We start from the raw sequence: 21,150 nt of genomic DNA on the forward strand, positions 1-21,150 counted from the left end.
GGAACGCACGACAGGCCTCACAAGTCTCTTCACTGTGCTCAGGCGACAGGCACAGGTTACAGACCAAATGTTGGTCTGTATACGGGTATTTGTTGTGGCATTTGGGACAAAAACGGAACGGGGTCCGTTCCATCGACGTTGTTCGACACGCGGTCGGGCCGACCAGGCCCCGACGGGGGATCGAAAACTACCCCGAAGGGCACCGGAGCGCGTCGATCTTCGATGCGGTGTTGACTCTAACTACGCCGATCCGCAACAATACCGACGAAAATCTTCCGATATTAACTAACTTTCCGTTCCGAAACTCGGAGCGACAGGAACACGTCCGAACCCGATGGCGGAAAGAAAACAATCGAAGATGGAGTCGATGCCCATGCGCAATGGAGACAGAAGGAGGAGTCACTCGGTCCCGTGACTCGAAAGACTTCTTCGAAGAAAAACAACTTGTAACACTCCGACCCAACACCAGATGGCGAGCTATGCAGAACATGTGTATCTACAGCGACAGATGCCATCGAACACAAGTTTTCATAAAATCATTAAAAAATGTTGGCCCTTTTTGCCAAATCTCGGACAATTCCTTCCTGGCAGGACACTGTGCTCATTGAATATTCATTGTTGCATGGCTAGAAAGGCGCCGCTGCCTAATTGTTGGCAAAAGGTATGTTTACTGTCTTCTCATCAGGATATATGCTTGTTAGAGGCTGCACTCATGCACAGGTCTCCAAACACTGAGCTTAAAGGTGTCCAGGGTCGGAAGGCACATCCATCGACACTATGTGGGAGTGGTCCGCTCTGCGGCCATTCTGGGAAGGGGTCATAGGATGTCTTAGCACAGTCTTATTACTACATATACCATTTGACTCCAAATTAGTACTTCTCCACGTTTGGAAACGAGGCCTGGACCACTGCTTGGCCTTAGAAATACCTGCATATCACGTGCGGGGCTACCCACACAAACATTCGAAGATTTGGCAAAAATGGGCGGATTACAGGGGCATTCTCTCACCCCTGGTGCGGTCTCACCAAGCTGATATAGAAGTACTGAATGTTGATGCGTAGAAGATATCTTATTTATGTAATGACTATTGTTTAATGTGCAGGATGTGCTAGGGAAGTAGAGGGGTGGGGGTAGAATGGGGGAAACGTGCAGTTTTAATTTAGGAAAAATTAAACTTCTGCATGGCTATGTGAATATGCGCTATTATGATCCGGCTTCGGCTGGAATATGTTGGACATGCAATTAAAAATGATTTGAGAAAAAAAAAAGTGTGAGCGCAAAAAAACATAAATGTCAAGAAATATTAGGATAAGAAGCGGTCACACGCCTCGTTAAAAAATGAAGGCGAAAGAACTCAAGTTTAGCTGAAAGAAAACTTTGTTTGAGAACGAAGGGCCTGATTCAGCGTTTGACGGACAGGTTACTCTGTCACAAATGTGACAGATATCCCGTCTGCCGTACTACGATTCCCATGGGATATAATGGGATCGTAATACAGCGGACGGGATATCCGACAGGTTTGTGACAGAGTAACCCATTCACCAAACTCTAAATCAGGCCCTACCTCTTAAGGTGTTGCGTATCATTACTTGCATTTAAAGGCCCATCCCACTCCCAAACACTGAGGTAGCCTACCGGGGGCGGCTTCTGTCTCATTTCAAAGACTCGCGTATCTCCGAAGCTGACCGATGCGATGATGGGGTTCTTCCCCAGCGCGGGTTCATCATCGCTGTGCCAGTCGATGCTGTCCTTGTCATTTCTGTACAGGTTGCAGAGCAGAGAGTTGAAAGAGTAACCGGTCACCTCTTCAATGCGGTCCTTCAGCATGGTCAGCAACGGATGCCACTGTAAATATCAAACGAAGGAGATACAGACAAAGCATAGTGATTACTACCGCCAAAGCAATCTGTATATCTGTCATCGTAGTTCGCAGCATGAGTATCTTCACTGGATTTGCATGCATTAGTATATTTCTGCAGTCCTAGCAGGATTCTGGAACACTTTAAAGAAAAAAACTTTACAACTTATCATATCTCAGCAGACACAACAGCAGCCACCGCCAATTCCTTTGGTCTCCCAGTCATGTAATGATGAAACCCACATTAAGGAATAAATATACTGCTATGGACGAGATGATCTCGTCCAGCTGGGTATTATCTCTGGTACAGCACTAAAATGATTTCCCTTTGCTTCCCATCCATGGTTGACAATGAAAGACCTTCTGCTGCCATCCAGTTCCCTGCGGCAGTGATCACATGATGTCAACACACAAACAGTGTGACATCATGGAGGAACCTCTGCTTACTGAATGTAAAGGCAGCATCCCTGCAGGCCAATCTCACGCGGGGGAACCGGCAGCTGTGGATAGGCCTGGCCACAGAGAGTGGCAATGGATGAGAGATAAGTGGTAGTCCAGTCCCACTGTGTCTCGGTGGAATCTGATGGGTGAATCACAGAGACCACAATACCTCCGCAGGAATCCAAACTAGGCCAACATAGTTCACTGTTGGTGGGAGCAGGCCCTGCTAAAATGGGGTCAAGCAAACAATGGCCATTTGGCCATATTTTGACATTTTGGCTCCCCTGGGGAAGATCGCTGTGATCTGACCTGTAGAATTCAAATAACTCACTGGACACACCTATTTTCTCCAAAAACAGCACGTAAATCCTGCAAAAAAAGAAAATATTGACCGCCACGTAAAAAATTGCAAAAACTGATGTGAATAAAGATTTCTCCCTCCAGCTCTGCCTGTCTTTAAAAGATGGGAAGAGGTTGATTTTAGTACAGCACAACTTTTTGGATGACATTCTAATTAAAAATACACAGTTTCTTGTACAATACTTTCTGCCCCATTTAAAAAAAAAAAAAATGAAGAAGAAAAATTACATATTTCCTTATTTTCTCACTTTCCACCAGTGAAAACCACACGCCCTAGATGCCTTTAAAATCTCCAATGTTTGAGAAAAAAAGAACACAAATTGGTGGGGAAAAAGCTATGAAGGCTTAAGTAAGAACTGTCTACAATGTCTATGTATTTCCTTAGCATTCCAGGAGGTAAGGTTGATCATCAAAGTGGAATGCACTCTTATGTTGTTTTTGATTATTTCTAACACATCAAGTTGATGTAATAGATATATTTAAATACAGTATGCATGAAATGATTTCAGAATTGATTGAGTTCAAGTTAACTTTCAATTATATCTAAATCTATTGTAGCCTTTTTATTGCCTGAATGCTAGATGAAAGCATCACATACTTTATTACACATATCAACGTTTAGATGTAATTTTCACTCATTAAACATTACCATACCCTTGCCTACCTGTAACCCCAGTGCAATGCAGAACTCTACACATACTTAATCCTTACCAAATCTTTCCCTAACTCTCCCCTTTCCATAATCCTAACCCCAGTCCAGCGCTGAACTCTACCAAATCACTACCCCTTACCCAACCTTTCCCTAACTCCCACCCTTGTCCTAAACCTAACCCAAGTTCTTAAATCTACAACAGTACTAACCCTAACCAAACGTTTCCCTAAGTCTACCATTTGCCTCAATCCCCAGCCACATTGCTAACCCTCACCTAACCTTTCCATAACTCTAAACCTTGCCCCAATCCCAACTCCAATGTTGAACTCTACACATCACTAACCTTTAAGAACACTAATCCTTGCCCTAATCTCAACCCCAATGCTTAACTCTACCACATCTCTGGCCCTTACCAAACCTTTTACTAACTTTAACCATTGCCCCAACCCCAACGCTTAGCCCTAACACATCGCCAACACTCACCTAACTTTTCCCTAACTCTACCCCTTGCCCCAATCCCAACCCCAATTCTGAATTCTACACATCGCTAACCTTTACGAACGCTAATCCTTGCCCTAACCTCAACCCCAATGCTTAACTCTACCACATCTATGACCATTACAAACCCTTAACTAGCCACTAACTCCAAACCTTGCCCCAATCCCAACCCCAATGTTGAACTCTACACATCACTAACCTTTAAGAACACTAATCCTTGCCCTAACCTCAACCCCAATGCTTAACTCTACCAGATCTCTGGCCGTTACCAAACCTTTCACTAACCACTGACTAACCATTGCCGCAACCCCAACGCTTAGCCCTAACACATCGCCAACACTCACCTAACTTTTCCCTAACTCTACCCCTTGCCCCAATCCCAACCCCAATTCTGAACTCTACACACCGCTAACCTTTACGAACGCTAACCCTTGCCCTAACCTCAGCCCCAATGCTTAACTCTACCTCATCTCTGGCCATTACCAAACCCTTAACTAGCCACTAACTTTAACCCTTGCTCTAATCCCAACCAGCGTCAAATGCTTAATTCTACCATATCCCAACCCTGACAGTTCCACGCCGTCACTGAACCCCTCTTCAGCTGAGATATCGAGCAGTATTTCGTACTGTGAGCTATTATTACACTTCACATTACTTGCACCTATAATTCAGCAGCACAATAGAAATGGAAATAACACATAATGATATTAAAATGTAATAATTATGTAGAAATGTATCATCTAACAATCTCAAACTTTTAGGCTGCTTGCCTTAGCTTAAACCTCTTGCTTTCAAAACATCATTTAAAAAAAAACTTTATACTGCAAAAGTTTGTATTTAAACTCAAACGTAAAGGTCAAACGTTTGGCCTCGTGCTGTAGCAGTGGGAATCAGCATTTCAGTAGTTATCAATTCCTGGACCAGAGTACAGAGATTAGATGGAACAGGCATTTTGGTACATCAGCAAAGTGATATAAACTGTAAGATAAGTCTTTGTGTGTCTCTATAATGCTTCCTGTGTCCGGTTCTGAAATGAGCGGCACCCGGTTGTGCCAGTCAGAATCGCTAGACGCAACTAGTAAGCGGGCCTTTGGTATAAAGTTGTAGGGAGGGATTGTCTCCCAGGACACAGCTTTAGTTCTGAACAGCCACCCAAAGGCTTTTGGTGTGAGTGTACACGCAATAATGAATATGACTTACACAATGCAAACTGCCTACACAGCACTGGGGTGCTACACACAATGTGAGGTTACACTGGGGAGTGCAGAAGAAGGGGAGAAGGGAGGGGCATGGATAAACCATCAGGTGGAAGGGTGAAGCCTGCAGGGGGGGGGAAATCGGCGGAGTGACAGAGCTCCAGGATAAAATGGGGTCGATGGGAAGGGGTGTTCGTATGGTGTTTATTCCGATGTACTAAATTCGTCTGTGTCTTTAAATTTCCTGACTAATGTTCCCTTTTTGGTTTAACTTTGAGCATTCCACTTTCTACACACTCCAAGAGCCATGCGCTTAATATTATTTGTACTAATTTTGTGCTTTCTTCCAGTTCCCTGGTCGGACCATTACAGCATTCCTCTTTATGGACGAGTGCAAAGCGCTCCGTCCATTCTGTAATCTCTCTTTGGGCTTCAAAACACACCCATGCCACGTCAGTCACTTAAATTGGTTAGTGGGCTTGCCTTTTAAAATCCGCTTGCTTTCATTTGTGAAAGGCATGCATACGTCAGGCCTTTTCCGGTGTTTAGCCCTCCTTGAGCGCACTGGTAAACTACTAAAAACATACGAGGCTCGATGTTTTCAGCCTGGGGTCCAGACTACTTTATCTGTTTATTTTCTACGCAGCGCTTTTTTTTTCTTTACAACGCTAATAGCTCTAACTCGAGCAAATGCGAGACCCATTGCATTGAAAATGCTTGTTTGATTTTTCTTTGGCCAGAGGTCTAAGGCTGCTATTCTTCTCAGTCTGCGGGTGATTTTAGGGAGTGGAGTAGTCTCTCTGCGGAGACTGGTATTCTACCCTTCAGTATTGTCATCGTGACGAAGCTCCTCTAGATGACTGTTGTGCTTGTGTGGGCTGCACATTGGATCAGGTTACTCCACTGATTAAGAAAGATGGCAAGAAGGTCCACCTCTCCTGCAGCAGGTTCTTTCAAGAGCTGGTTGCACTCAAACAATCTCTATGGTCTAATGAGCATTGCTGGTGCCAAGGCTAATCCGTTCAATAAAAAATGTGTGGCAAAATATTTATAAGAAAGCAATCAGGAAAACTATAGCAGCATTCGAAACACAATTTTTAACGCTGCCAATAGCACAAAGCCTTATTTTCATCTATTGGGGAAGTTGGAGAGCAGAACACGAAATAGAATTGTAAACACAGTGCTCAATATTTGGCACCAACATCATTTCTATCAAGCTGTTCTTGCTGAATCTCTTGCCATCTTTTTTTTTTTTTTTCTTCCGTTCAGTTTGGTTTCAACCAATGCACTGATGAGGCTTAACCCTCTTAAGAAGGAGTTAATTTCCTCTGCCCACAAAAGTAAATCCTCAGGCTTTCCAGCAGATTTACTTCCTCCAAAACTTAGTAAGAATTTACTACTTTCAAAACACTCTCTGCCTAGAGCAAACCCAAGAGCCTCATTGCAAACCGGGTCTTTTCCAGAAAAGCTGAAGTCAGCCCGTGTTATTCCCTTACTGAGGAAGCCCTTGCTAGATCCGAACTGCTTGGCCATTTATCGACCGACCTTGCAACTACCTTATGTGTCCAAACTGCTGGAAAGAGTTTCTTTGCAGCTGTCTGACTTTTTCAAGTCAAACCAGTTTTTACACAATGCACAACAGGGTTGCCCTCCTGGGCACAGTACTCAGCTGGCCACTGCGGCTGCCCTGGGTAACTTGTGTCCTTGGCATGGCAGGTGACTTAACTTTGTTAGACTTATCTCTGGCGTCAATAGGGTGGATCATCGAATTCTGTTGGATACGACAGAGGACTTAGGCGTGAGAAACCCAGACTTCACCTAATGCTCAGATTTCCTGACACAGAAGATCTCAGGTATGGCTGCTGCCCTTTATTTCATTGGCCAGAATACCATCATGTGGCACTTGTCAGGCGTTTAGGTTGTCTCCTTTATTGTTTAATCTTTATATGATAACTTTGGCGCATTTGAGTCGCATTCAGCTTCTTTCTATATGCAAATGACCCTCCAGTCATTTTAAAGCTCCCCAGTGATGCCCTGATTGCTTCTTCTGAGTAATCTGAGTGCATCTCTCAAGGTGCAGGCTGGATGGGCTGTAATCATCTTCATCACAAGGACAAGAATATGATTATTTGTAAGGTCCAGTTAGTCAACCTGGCATTTACATTATTAGATTTCACCACGTGGTCCCCAGTCTATCCACTGACTTGTGTTAGGAATCTCGGTATTCATTTTGATTCAATCTAGATTATGGCAGCTCAAATCTCAGCTGTGATAAAGGGCTTGTCTTTTTCAGCTGCACAAGTTGAAACATTGTTTTTTTCACACAATGTTGTTACTTCTGCACGTCTGTATTACTTCAAGTTAATTTATCGCAATCTTCCTAAACCTCAGAGTCATAAACTGCAATTTATCCAGAACTATGCCTCTTTTTCGGTCTTTAGCGGAGTGATCACATTCCCTCAACCTTGGCACCTTTAATTTGGCTTCCAATAAAAGAACAAAGTATATTCAAATATTTTCGTCTAGTGCATACAGTGATTTTTTTCCCTAATGTTTCCTTGTTAAGCCATCATTTTACTTCCCATAATCCTACTCTCTTATCGAGAGATAAACTTCTCCTTGAAGGTTTGAGGTTTCAGGAGATAACACTAGGTAGTTGGGCGTTTTCTGTAACAACTGTGACTAAATTAAACTCTCTCCATTTGCATCTTTGGCTGAAAGCCAAGCTTCAGAACTTTAGCAAGGCCTTGAAGGCTTGCCTCTTTTTAGTTGAATTCCAGCTTCTATTCTTTCAACTCTGTCCTTTTGCGTAGAAGGGTTCTCTGATAGTTGGTTTCTACTCCAGCGTCAAAAAAAACCTCCAAGTGAAAGTTGCACTTTAAAAGTATAAAACCTAAACTTAATTCCCCCAAGGAGGATCTGCCTTCGGGTGGTTACACTGTCAAGATGTGTCTCTTCAAGAGATATGCTTTCAGCTTCTTCAGCAAGTGAAATAGGATCTGGACTGGCATAGAACTACAGAGCATGAAAGAATAGCAGGGCAATGACTAGTATATTGAAAACATTTGATGATGTGTGCCACAGCATTGAGAATGCTTTTCAGTGGAATTGCACAAATCTCAATGATGCCACCAACAGAGGTCAGCTTCCACTGCGCTGCGTAAGAATGATTGCTCCGAAGTCTACTTCAACAGAAAGGGCTCCACTCCGAAAAGCAGAGAAGCACCAACTGATGCCTTTTGTCGTGTGCATGATCTGAGACGGACGTGTGAAGCCAACATGTATCGTTTTGGAGAGACAGCCGTATACCTGTTGTCGTTTACAGATACTTGTTGGTGAGCAGAAATTCTGTTTTGGTGGAGTGCCTTTTCTCTATTGTGGACTCAACAGGATATTCTACAAGATATTTACAGGAGGCTGTGGGATCCCTGCCAATGAAGCTGGATATCCTCAAAGGAAAGATCTCCCTCAATTTAAGTAGAGACCACAAGTTAAACAATGAAGCTCCTGAGGAGGAGCTCACTGACATAAAGATGCCCTCAACAATTATTGGCTTTTCAATGCCGACGGTGCTGTCCACAATTGTTTTGAGGTCGGTGGATGTCTCCAAGGCTATGAAGCCCTTAATGTAGATGACAGCTTCATTGCTTCATGTCTTATGGCTGCTGCAGATTGCTCGTGCTGGGTGCAGCTTGTAGGTGTTTTTAGTGGTACTACCTTAAACTGAAGTTGGGGAGGAGTCACGTCTGTGGTTTGGGGACATGAGGCTCATACTTGAGATCTCTTCTCTATCCTCTTTTTAGCAGGAGTAGATAACATAGTCTGAGAGACTTGGGGGTCTAGCCAGCTTTGAATTTTATCTTACTTCAGTCTTTGTAACATCCATTACATAGTCCTCACAAAAAATATACCTGATCTGCCTAGCTTCCTCCCACCCTTGTAGCAACAGGTAGGGGACAGTTTGGACCATTCTTAATTATAAAAAGAACCTGCCTGAATTGTAAACCTAAATACAGAACAAATACCTAAGATTTAAACAGAGCAGGTAGCTGAGGAAACAATGAACAGCCTGGGTGTGCTTGCATCCTCTCTGGTCAACTGGTACAGAACTGAGAGCCTGGACGCCTGCAGTGCATTCTGGGTGCTGGGGGGCTGGTGCCTACATGCACGAGTGGACTTTGCAGCATTAATGGGTTACTTTATATAGTCATTCTTTTTGCGGCCTTCAGGTTCCTGTTGAACCTGGGATCATACTGTAATGATTAATAATTAGAGTCAATATATCAGGCAGTAGGAAGTTTAGGCTCAAAAGGAAAGAAATAAAAAGATAAAGCACCGGAGTTAGGTAGCAGTTTGGTGGGATGGCATGATGTGGAGGACATAGGTTGCAGTATGCTTGCATGCTTGACTCCAGACACAGGGCAATGATACACTGATGATGAGCAGGTGCCACTGGCAGAAGTCTGTTTTAAATGAGTTGTGTAGTCCTCAGATGCAACTTTACTAAAATGTAATGACACTCACAGAGGTGAGGCCACTTGTAATTTAATGCACAGCTTGAGAATATATTGCAACTCCTAACACCAAGCAAGCTAGAAAGCAGAGTGTGTATGTGTGTGTGTGTGTGGGGGGGGGTGGTGTTGCACTGCTGTGGACATCTCCATTCTTTAGCAATATCAGGCTGGCATCAGTCACAAGCTCTGTAGAAAACAACAATCAGTGGTCAGACATACTAGACACATCAACTTCAGCTACATGAAGAGCTGAGTGTCTGCATCGTAGATGTTTGTACCAACAACCTTCCATCAGTACATGCTCTGGGAGGGAGGAGGTTTACAAGCACTCACAATTTCTGCTGAGACTGCAGCATAGAAAGGTTTCTCCAGGATTCAACTGGTGAATCTGGGTCAAGTTATATGATCCTTTAGAGCTGTGGCCAACACCCCAGCCACGTGGTCAGATCCTCAGCATTAGCAAATGATACACCATCCTTTGTAACAATTATAGAATGCTAAAGCAAGAGAAATACCCACGTGAGGATTAGGCTGCATGGTATTGTTCGAGTACGTGTACGGTAGTTCCCCGTACCAGGCTGTCAGCCTCGGCTCCTGGTAAGAATGCTCTGTAAATGGGGAGAAATTGAACATCACTAGATCAATGAATTCATAGGTGGGACAGTGAATCAGAAGGTGACTATATGGGGCACATCAGTCTCTTGCAGTAGGATGTTTCCTGCACTCAATCAAACTTTTCTTTTGCTACTGAGCTGCATGGCTAACTAGTTCTTAATTCAGTCTGCTCAATCATCATTCAAAAACAAGCAATAGTGCAAGAACTCGGATATACAAGCTGCATTGCGGTGGGACAGGGAGTGGACTTTACAACACTGGGCCAGATGTATCATCACGGCCCTCTGCGATTCAGAAATAGCGATTTTTAAGAAATCGCTATTTCCGACTCGCAAAGTGCCATGTATCACAGTTGCGAATCGGTAATAGCGATTTCTTAAAAATCGCAAATGCTATTACCGAATCGCAAATTGCGATACCGGCCCCATTCGCAGCTATGGGCCGGTTGGCCCATAACTGCAAATTTTTTGCATTTCCAAAATTTGCGATTTCTGAACCAGAAATCGCAATTTTGGAAATGCAAAACCCCAGGGTGCTGGGGGGCTAAGGCCTCCTCTGCTGCACCCCAAAATATTTTTGGGGGACATGTAAGGTGCACACATGCCAAAAGGTGCACACATGCCAAAAGGGCATGTGTGCTTTACATGTACAATTTAAAAATGAATTTTAAATGCATTTTAAAATTTTGCACATGGTTACCACCAGGTTCAACCTGGTGGTAAATAGCGATTCCTAAATGCCCAAATCGCATTTAGGAATGGCTTGATACATGTGCTAAGAAATCGCAAATAAGGAGTCCTTATTTGCGATTTCTTATTTAGAGAGTCGCAATTTGCGACTCTCTAAACAGGGTCGCAATTTTAAGGAATCGCTATTTTAGCGATTCCTTACAATTGCATTCAGAATGTCTTTCATACATTCTGAAATGGCATTTTGCATTCGCAAACGGGCATTCGCAGCGTTTGCGAATGCAAAATGCTTTCATACATCTGGCCCATGGTGCTATAGGTCTACACTAGTCCTATAAAAGTTTGCAGAAATCAGTTTGATATTAAATTCTGATATCGAGACATTAATGATTGCCAAAATATGTTATTGGGCATTTACACAAGTGTTACTGCACCATAATTTCGTAACCAAAATATCGTCTAACAGAAATATTGTGTTCTAAATATATTTTTGACAAAAATGTTACCTCATTTAAATTAAGAACAGAAATCTATTATGATAATATAACATTTTGTGAATTATATTTAGGGCGCAATATTTGCCAGACAGTATTTTTGATAACAATATTCTGATCTACAACCACACAAAATGTCAATTACCTAAATTGGAATTTACAAAATATAAAGAATGCTTAAAGAAGTTAACATGTATGCTTCAGATTACTGGTTGCCATATCATGACAGAGGATATTAACATGAGAGGAGGCAGTAGCCACCTAAAACTAGCGTAAGGGCTTACTCTGGGAGTACTCACTCTGTCAAATTATTCTGGAGACATAAACAAAGTAAACAGTTCCAATGAACTTGTATTTGAGTCCACTTTGAAGGAAACCTGCAGGGTGAAACAAAATGCACAAAAAGGAGGCTGGAGCGTATAGCCTGCGAGCTAAGAAGGATCTTTGCACTTTCTCTGGAGCTAAGTAAAAATCCAAAAAGCACTCATCTCCTCGCTCCAGGATGCTGCTGGGATCTTTTCTCAGAACAATGCTGGTCTCCTTGCTGACTCCTTGTTGGGGCACAGAAACACACATCAGGCCTGAGGCTGTCTCTCACCTAGGGAAATCTACCAACTTTCTGAACACAAGCCACCCGGAAGAATCCCAAGTGGTGTGATTTACATGGGTACCACCAGTTTTTCTTACTCAGTATGATTGCAAAGTTTAAACATTGGTTGAACTACAGAATTTCTACACACCTCCCGAATTTGTGGGCAAAAGCAAAACTCCCACCACAGGCTGTTCTAACACTTCTACCATTAAAAGTAGTATCTGACATGTGTGGGTAGACCTATCATAACTGGAAGGAATGAATCAAAAATGCCCTCTGTGCCCCTGAAAGGAGTTGAGATCTGGTACATGCTGCTCGTTGAGTCACAGGTTTCATGACCATGTGAAGTCAACACGGTTTTCACTTTTGGCCTACTCTGTTCCGTGCAATAGGTCCACCCAATGGGCACCATTTTTATTGGGAGATGTTGGGGAACACTTGATGGTAGGACCTTTGTCATTTGCCTGGAATTCTGTAGTTTTGTGTCACAAAAAAAAGAAGAATCGTGATTTTTCTACCCATCCGTTGACATTTTCTGGATTCTGGACTTTAAGAAATGCTAAGATTCATGCAAGCCACGTCACTGTGAATGTCCCTCAGTCTCTAGGATTTCGAAAAGTATGGAGGTCGAAGGCTATCGTGAGTACTAGCTAACCCTACGCCTAAATTCCACAGACATCCTTCTAAGCTAACTATAACTTGGGCCCTCGCAGCCCCTTCCCCTTGCCGATCTCGGCCCGAGTACTCCATCCCGCCAAAATATATATATATATATATATATTTTTTTTTTTAGCAAAGGGTGGCCATGCGACCTCCCCTGCCAAAGCCAATCTCGGCCCCAGGTAACCCATCCCCCAGGACCCTGCCTAATTATTATTTTTGTTGTTTTTTATTTTTGTGAGGAGGTCCACATGGCCCCCCCTCACCAGGGTCGATCTCGGCCTGAGGGCCCCCACGGTCCCAGCTAGCACCCCACCTCCTGTGTGAGAGCAGTTTCGTCTGTGTGCCTGCCTGCCTCTCCGCGGGCAGGCAGACAGAGGAAACCTCCGCTCCCATGAAGGGAGAGCTGTTTGACAGCCACGCGGCCCCCCTCCAACATAGAATAGACCCGGGGAGATGGTGGTCCCCAGGGCTGCAGGGGGCCCAAAACAGACTCCCTTGCCCATTTTGCTTTCCAGTTTGCCCTGGGGAGGTGGTGATCCCCAGGAGTGCGGGAGGAGGTGGTCCAAGAGCTACCTTTCTGCCAAATCTGATGTAATTCGGTTCAGTGGTTTGAGAGCAATCGCTGTTCAAAATCCCTATGGAAAAATGAATGGGGAAAATGCGGTTTGGGACACCCCCTTTTTCTCGGCCCCCCCCTTGACGAATCACCCCGAAACTTTCCAGACAGCAGCTGAAGTGAGTGTCCTATTTTCTTGTAACATTTCATTAAGATTCATCAAACTGCGCCAAAATTATAAGCAAAACAAAAAAGGCTTTTTCTATGGAAACTAGGTCCTAACTATAACTACCTTGTGGCTACTGCCACTAGGTAATATACACATATATATACATATATATTTATTTTATTTTTTATTTTATTTATTTTTTCACTTAAAAAAACAAAGGTTGAAGGGTCGTTATAGTTAGGCTCACATTTTAAATGTGCAAAATCACAGAAATTCACCAGTTATAATTAGAGTTATCTCAAATAACTATAACTCGTGCCCTAAGGTAACTATAACGTGCTCCCCCACCATGTACAGTTTTTTCGTAAATATGTTTACTGCAAATATTACATTGATGTTATCAAAGATGTCATGAGTGCTGTAATTTGTGGGGTAATTAGCAGTGCATGACGAGGGCACGGCTCCCTTCCAACATTCAATTTGTCCCGGGGAGGTGGTGGTCCGGGGAACCCCCGTCATTCTTTTGTTGTAGCCCTGGGGAGGTGTCAGTCCCCGGGGCTTTGGGGGGGCCATGCGAACCCCACACACTATCTTTGACGCGGTACGGGGTCAGTCCTCAGGGCTGCGGGGGAGGCACCATGCGCATTCATAGTGTATTTAGCCTCAGGGAGGAGGCAGTCCCCGGGGCTAACAGAAACCCTGGCGGGGGAGGGGAGGAGTGACGTGTGCCCACTCCTTTTTGAAGCCCCCAATGCCCCCGGCACCTGCCCCACCCTGGGGCAAATAAAAAAGGGTGGGAAACCACCCTTTTTTTTTTTCAAATGTCAAGAGCGTCTGCAGATCTAGATCCACGGATTTTCCAACATGTTTTGTTTTTGTTTTTAAAAAAGAAAGCGTTTTAGCCTTGGCGGAGTCCCAATACCAAGGCTAGGGGCTCAGGGTGTCCCTACCATGGCCCCTTTTCTTTTTTTCCTCACTTTATTTGCAAACACTTTATTGTTGAAGTGCTGGCAACCAATCAGATATTAGCATGGGGCCAGCTGGCTCTGTGGCGTAGTCGTGTGCCCAGATAGCTACAGATTTACACCAAATCACAAAAAGTGTGCTTTCTGGAGCAGGAGCTCGCTTTATGTCAAATTTGATGTAGTCGTGTCTAAAATTTGAAAAATCCTATTGACATCGAATGAAGAAAAATTGTTTTGGGACCCTCCCGTTTTTTGCGGCCCCCGTTTAACGGATCACCCCGAAACTTTCAAGACAGTAACTGAACTGACCAATGTAGAAGTTTTGAAACTTTCTTGAACATTAATCAAAAAGCTCAGTCTTTGGAAAAAATGGTCCTAACTATAAAAATAAATATGTACTTATATTGCCTATATATAAATATAGAGTTTAAACTTAGACGTTATTTTTCTACCACAGATACCTTTAGCACAAAAAATTTAAGTATTTTACAGGTAAGAATCAACCCATTATATACATATATCAATCTATTTCTAGAATTGTAAACACCAGGCTATGAAAAAGCACTCTAAAGCAATACTGATAGCAGATCGTGCGCTATTCAAGTGCCCAATAATACCAGTAGGGCCACACTGTACTCAGGAATCTTTCTTCACAATTGCAGACCAAAGAACCCTTGAATTAGCCGGCAGGCGCTTCTAGGTTTAGGAATGCTTTCAAAAACCTGCCTTTGGGGGAGTAGATTGTTTACGGTAATAGGGCCAAGGTCTGGGTTAAGCTGCTCTTGAAGGAAGAAAGCCTTTTAGGGTGTATTTCTTTTCCTAATTTTGCTCTGTGGGTAGTTCTCCAGCATGCCTGGAGCTTAGACAACAGGCTGGTTTTAGTGTTAGGCAAAAAAAAGAGAAATGCAAATTGTCCAGGCGGTATTAGCTTTTCTATTGGCGCCCCCGTGTGGGTAATTTGTATATACGCTGCCAAGAGAGCACACGACGTGCTATAGATTTCGGGACCACTCAGGGCAGTTTATGCTGGCTGAACGCACGCTGTAAACAGCCGTGGTTACTATTACCCAGGGTGACGGTACTCGGTTTACCAACCCGAAAGAACGAAAGGCTGTGCTGGCCGTGCCACGAATCAACGTGGGATCTGCAGATCATAGCAGTTGTCAGCGGCGAGCGTTTAACCCGTGAAGCCATCTTGTTGGCCGTGTGCGGATCAGCTAGATCTACACGTTAGCCTACATGCAAGTGACATACTTAAGAATAGTAATGACACCCAGAGGATCCATACACACTGGAAGTATTCCAGAAGAGAGCGATATCACTGCTAGGGATCGACAGCTCCTTCTATACTTACAGCGACCGACAGTAACAGCAGGCCAAGAGAATCCGGTTTTAAGATATGGGTGTGTCAGAGAACATGTGGAGGATGGTAAAAGAGGACGGGCACCCAGTGCGATTCATAGCACCTAAACTTGAGGACCAAGTGGAGGGGATGGAGTTCCCCTTTACAGAGAGATTACCAAGGGCATCACCTTGTGCCCAACCATGATGAGGACTGGTAGGGAGCTTTCTAAGCCAAGACTAACAGCACAAGCTGGCTGGTTGCAAAAAACCTATAGTGCCCTGCAGGACCACATCAATGCTACCACTCACAACACAAATTAACTTTTGCCGTCGTCAAGGAATTCGCCAAACCAGAAGCTGAGGCCACTAACCTCCGTCTTCCCAGGACCTCTGCGACAGACTAGCCGTCTTCTTCCATCGGAAAATCAAGGATATCTAATACAGCTTTGGAACCCAAGGCTCTCCGAACACACCAGAAACGCCCCAACCCGGACCCACAAAACCCAGACTGTTCCTGCACACCTGGACCCCCCCACTACAGACGAGACTCGCTCCATCATGAGCAGCATCCACTCCGGAGCCCCCACCACCTCCTATCCCCACTACATCTTCAACAAGGCCAGTGCCTTGATCGCACCCAAGCTCCGCAAGACCGCTACCTGTACCCTAGAGTCGTCCACTTTCCCAGAGGACTGGAAAAATGCCGAGATTCGTCCGCTCTTGAAGAAACCCACAGTCGACCGCACGGATCTCAAGAATTACCGCCCCATCTTGCTGCTGCCCTTCCCAGCCAAGATCGCCGAAAAAGCAATCAACAGTCAGAACCGCCAACACATCCAGGACAAAACATCCTGGACATCTCCCAATCAGGATTCAGAACTAATCACACCACTGAGACTGCCCTGCTCGCTGCCACAGATGACACCCGTCCTCTCCTCGACCGCGGCCAAACAGCAGCCTTTATTCTACTAGACCTATCGGCCGCCTTCGATACAGTGCCCCACTGCACCCTATGCGTTAGACTCCATACAGCAGGCATACGTGACAAGGCCCTTCGGTGGATACACTCCTTCCTGACAGGCAGAACGCAGAGAGTCAGACTCCCATCACACCTGTCCGAACCTACCAAGATCAGCTGGGAAGTACCTCAAGGATCCTTGTTGAGTCCCACGCTGTTCAACATCTACATGGCCCCACTCGCCCCCATCATCAGAAACTATGGACTGAACATTGTCTCCTATGCCAATGACACCCAGCTGATCATCTCCCTGACTGATAACCCTACAAGGGCCAAGAAGAACTTCCAAGTTGGGATGGAAGCAGTCGCCGCCTGGATGAAGGACAGTTGCCTTTAGCTAAACTCTAACAAGGACGATATCCTCATCCTGGGACCCTCCTCCTCAGCCTGGAATGACTCCTGGTGGCCCTCAACACTTGGCAGCCCCTCCATCCCTACAGACCATGCACGCAATCTCGGTGTCATCAACTCAGCGGTCACCATGACAAGACAGGTCAACTCTGCACGCAATCTCGGTGTCATCGACTCAGCGGTCACCATGACAAGACAGGTCAACTCTGCACGCAATCTCGGTGTCATTGACTCAGCGGTCACGGTCACGGTCACCATGACAAGACAGGACAACTCTGCACGCAATCTCTGTGTCATCGACTCAGCAGTCACCATGACAAGACAGGTCAACTCTGCACGCAATCTCAGTGTCATCGACTCAGCGGTCGCGGTCACCATGACAAGACAGGTCAACTCTGCACGCAATCTTGGTGTCATCGACTCAGCGGTCACCATGACAAGACAGGTCAACTCTGTTGCTTTGACCTGTTTCCACACCCTCAGACTCCTACAGAAGTTTGTTAGATGGATTCCAAGCGACTGCCACAAAACCGTGACACACGCCCTGGTCACAAGCAGACTTGACTACGGCAACGCCCTCTACGCCGGAATCACCAAGAAGAACCTGAGCAAGTTACAACAAATGCAGAATGCCTCCGCCAGACTCATCCTGAACATCCCCGCCGAGAACACATCAAAGGACACCTGAGAGATCTCCCATGGTCCCCCATCGAGAAGAGGATAAACTTCAAGCTCTGTGTACACTCTTACAGGGTCCTCCATAACCTTGGAACCAGATACCTCAACCTCTGGCGGCAAAATAGTGGAACACCTTACCTCTCCACCTCAGACAGTCACCATTGCAACCTCAATTCAGGAAGGACCTCAAGACCTGGCTCTTCAACCCGAAGGACATACCTCACAGCACCATGAGAACCTGCAGGTGAGTAGCGCCCACTAAAAATATTGATTGACTGATTGATTGCTAGTGAGCTTAGCAAGAGCTTAGAGGTTTACAACCATCCCATCGTTTAGCATTGGCTGGCCTTGTTGTCACTCCTACGTGTGTTTCTTATTGAATACATTTTATTCTACCTGCTTGTCCATCTTGTGTTTGTCCCTTCTCTGGGTCAAAGACTCTTTATCAACTCTTAGACTGGCTGGTTTTAACCCTTCCCCTACCAGGGATAGACTGGGACAGAAAATAGGTCTGGACATCAAAATAAAAGTTGTCTGATTAGCAAATCGGATAGCTAAAAAGAAAAGTGGCTCACACTTGCTAATCAGGGTAGTTTTGAACTTATAAAAAGAGGATGTACAGGTGTTTTTCAAGGTATGGGCCACTGCATGCACTTGCGGTAGTCAATGTTTGTGGTCATATCATGGAAATCAACTGTAAAAGCTGACCCACCACACTATAAACCAGGCCCAAAAACAGCCAAAAAATGGACCGCACACTGACCTATCAGACCAGCCCTTCAGCCACTGCCAGATTCATCTAAAGGCCAGTACAATCCCACCACTGCTCACTTCTAGGGAACTACTTCCTTTTTGCCTAAGTACTCCATGAGAGTGCATATGTTTTCCAGCTCTCTCTTGTGCACTCCCTCCTCTCACATCTAAATACCCACCTCCCCATGCTCCGGGTTGATTTCTTCGTTGTGTTGTAATTTCTCTCTTGTGTGCTTCCCACCCTGCCCAACTTTCTTTACCCCGCTGCACTCCATAATGGCTTTCTAGCTAGGTCGAGCCAACCAAACAGCAAAAGCTTTTTTGGTTGCAAAAGAGCTATTGTGGGTATACCAAGAACCTACAGGCATTTACACCTGCTGCAGGCTTTCTCTTGTGTGCTAATCCCCACAGAAAACTCTCTTCCTGCATTGCTTTCTTGTTTGTGTCTTTCTCCCCCCCCCACCTCCCACATCCTGTGTAGCCCTCCCTCTTGTGCTGTTTTTTCCTGGGGGAGGTGGGGAGACCAGGTTGCAAATTGGTGCCGGCAACTCAGTTTAATTAATTAATTAGTTACTGGTCCAGCTAGGATGGTTAAATACAAAAACTTGGCACCGCATCATTTTGCAGGCCTGCATGCGTAACAACACATGCATGCAAACACATTATCACCCATGCACACACAGATAATGCGCACATACAAAACGTTGTGCTACAACATTTTTTTTTCCTTTTGGTCAGGCTGCATAGCATCTTTCCAATGCTATACGGTGTCGCCAAAAGGCATTGGCAACACCAATAGGTACCAAAGCTGAGGCCTACTAGATTTGCTAATGCTTGTAAACTGCTCCCGACAGTGGCACCTTAGCCCCACAAAAGCCCTGGGGGTGGGCTGGGGCCTCGCAGCTGTATACAAGGGACGTATACCATCTAACATTTTGATCACTATGTTTAGGTACCAGAGCAGTGATATAGTCCCTCCAATGTGTTCCAGCAAGAAGCAACCATATTATATTTTCAGAACAATAATTTGTTATTTCACAATGATAAAATGTGTTCTTTATAAACTACTTTCTTCCAAATAGTTTTGCATAGAAAATGTCTGCATGCAACATTTGCGCACACTATTCTACTGAGAAGGCTTCAGGACAAGGCAGGGATCTCTAGGAAGGCCTTATACAAACAAGTTACTTACCTTTAGTAGCACTCTTTCTGGTGGATACTCTATCTAATTGCAGGTTCCTCACCTTATAATACTCCCCTGGCACCAGACTGGATCTAGAAAACGTTTTTTCCACAGCAGTACTCCTGTGTGTCACTAGGTGCTGCGCAGTTCCATGCAGACTCCAAAGCGTCCTGGAAGTGGTGGTGCTGTCTCGCATACAAATGACACTTTCCACACACTGAGGTGTAAAGTGAGAATAACTGCTTGCATCAGTGTGTTGAATACTAACTTGGGACCTTTTTAGATGCTAAAAAGAGACTACTCCACAGGGCGGGGAGGTGGGAGGGAGGTGAAGAATCGGTAGATAGAACTAGTATCAACCTGTAAGAGTACGAGTAGTGATAAGTAACTTGTTCTTCTGCTAGATACTTCTAACAGCAGATTCCTCATTTCAGAATATATACTAAGGCAGTATCTCACCCGCCAGAGGGTCTGTAGAGAGGACTCAGACCAAAGGTCTCGAAGGACTGAGCCGGTAAAATATAATTCCAGCCAGGCTGCAGTAGTGCTCTTTGAATACACTGATGCCAATGTTGCAGCCTGGCAGACATCATGGACAGGCACTCCATATTCCACCACAGTGGTAGCAGTATCAGCGCTGGTGGAAGAGGCTCTCAGGCCTCCCAGAGGATGCTGCTGGCCAGTGTGTAGCAGCTCTTAATGTAGAGGTCTGGCCACCAAAACAGGGCCCTCTTCTGCACAGGATTCCCTTTCTTTGCTCTGGGGGACACCAAAAAGAGCTGTCCGTTCACTCAATGGACTTTGGTACGATCAATGTAAAAGCTTAAAGCTAGTCTGGGGTCCAGTCTATGGAGACTCTCCTCCTCGCTTCTGTGGTGAGGGGGAGAAAAGAGCACTGGTAGAGGGATGGATTGCCCAATGGCGAAGGGAGTCCTGTCTTTAGCAATAATGTTTCCCAAGTCCTCAGCACCATCTTGTCTGGAAAACAGGTGGTGTAGGGCAGGTGCACTGAAAGTGTCAAAGGTTCACTCGTGATGAGCCGACGTTATCACAATGAGGAAGATGGCCTTTAAGGCCAGGAGACAAAGCGAGTAGCTGCACATGAGAAACATCAGCACCAAGTTAAGGTCCCACTATGGCATCAAAATTACGTGAGAGGAAATGTACGTCAAACCTTTTATAAATATCATCATAATGGGTTTAAACAAGGGCACTTGGTGCGGCAAGAATAGGAAGGCCGAAAGGTCTAACAAATAACCTTTAATATTTCCCACTGCAAGGCCTTGCTGGGTCAAAGATAAAACAAAAAAAGGATGTCGGACAACTTCGCTTGCAAGGGTCAGTGTTGTGAAGGCCACACAATGCCACACATTTGTCTCAGTGCCCTCATTAATGGATTTCGCAGAAGGGTGCCTGGTGGCAAGGATGACATCCATTACTTCAGGGGGCCGATCACATGCAATCAGCTCTTCACACATGTAGGTGTAGACTGCACAGATTTGGGTAGAGAACTCTGCCCTGTTGCTGAGAGAGGAAGTCCTTGTAAAATAGTAGCCTTAT

General features: G+C 45.0%; 1 protein-coding gene across 5 annotated transcripts in view; it reads right to left on the reverse strand.

The window, feature by feature from the left end:
• ALKBH3 (alkB homolog 3, alpha-ketoglutarate dependent dioxygenase) overlaps positions 1-21,150 on the reverse strand; it is a 138,335-nt gene that overhangs the window by 51,086 nt on the left and 66,099 nt on the right. For all 5 annotated transcript variants that reach the window (XM_069221807.1, XM_069221804.1, XM_069221806.1 and 2 more), the window contains 2 exons: positions 10,040-10,128; positions 1,637-1,846 (listed from right to left, as the gene is read on the reverse strand). In XM_069221807.1, coding sequence (XP_069077908.1) covers positions 1,637-1,846; positions 10,040-10,128 — 299 coding nt within the window. The remainder of the gene's footprint in view (positions 1-1,636; positions 1,847-10,039; positions 10,129-21,150) is intronic.

Source organism: Pleurodeles waltl, chromosome 3_1, assembly GCF_031143425.1.
Source record: "Pleurodeles waltl isolate 20211129_DDA chromosome 3_1, aPleWal1.hap1.20221129, whole genome shotgun sequence".
NCBI lineage: Eukaryota > Metazoa > Chordata > Amphibia > Caudata > Salamandridae > Pleurodeles > Pleurodeles waltl.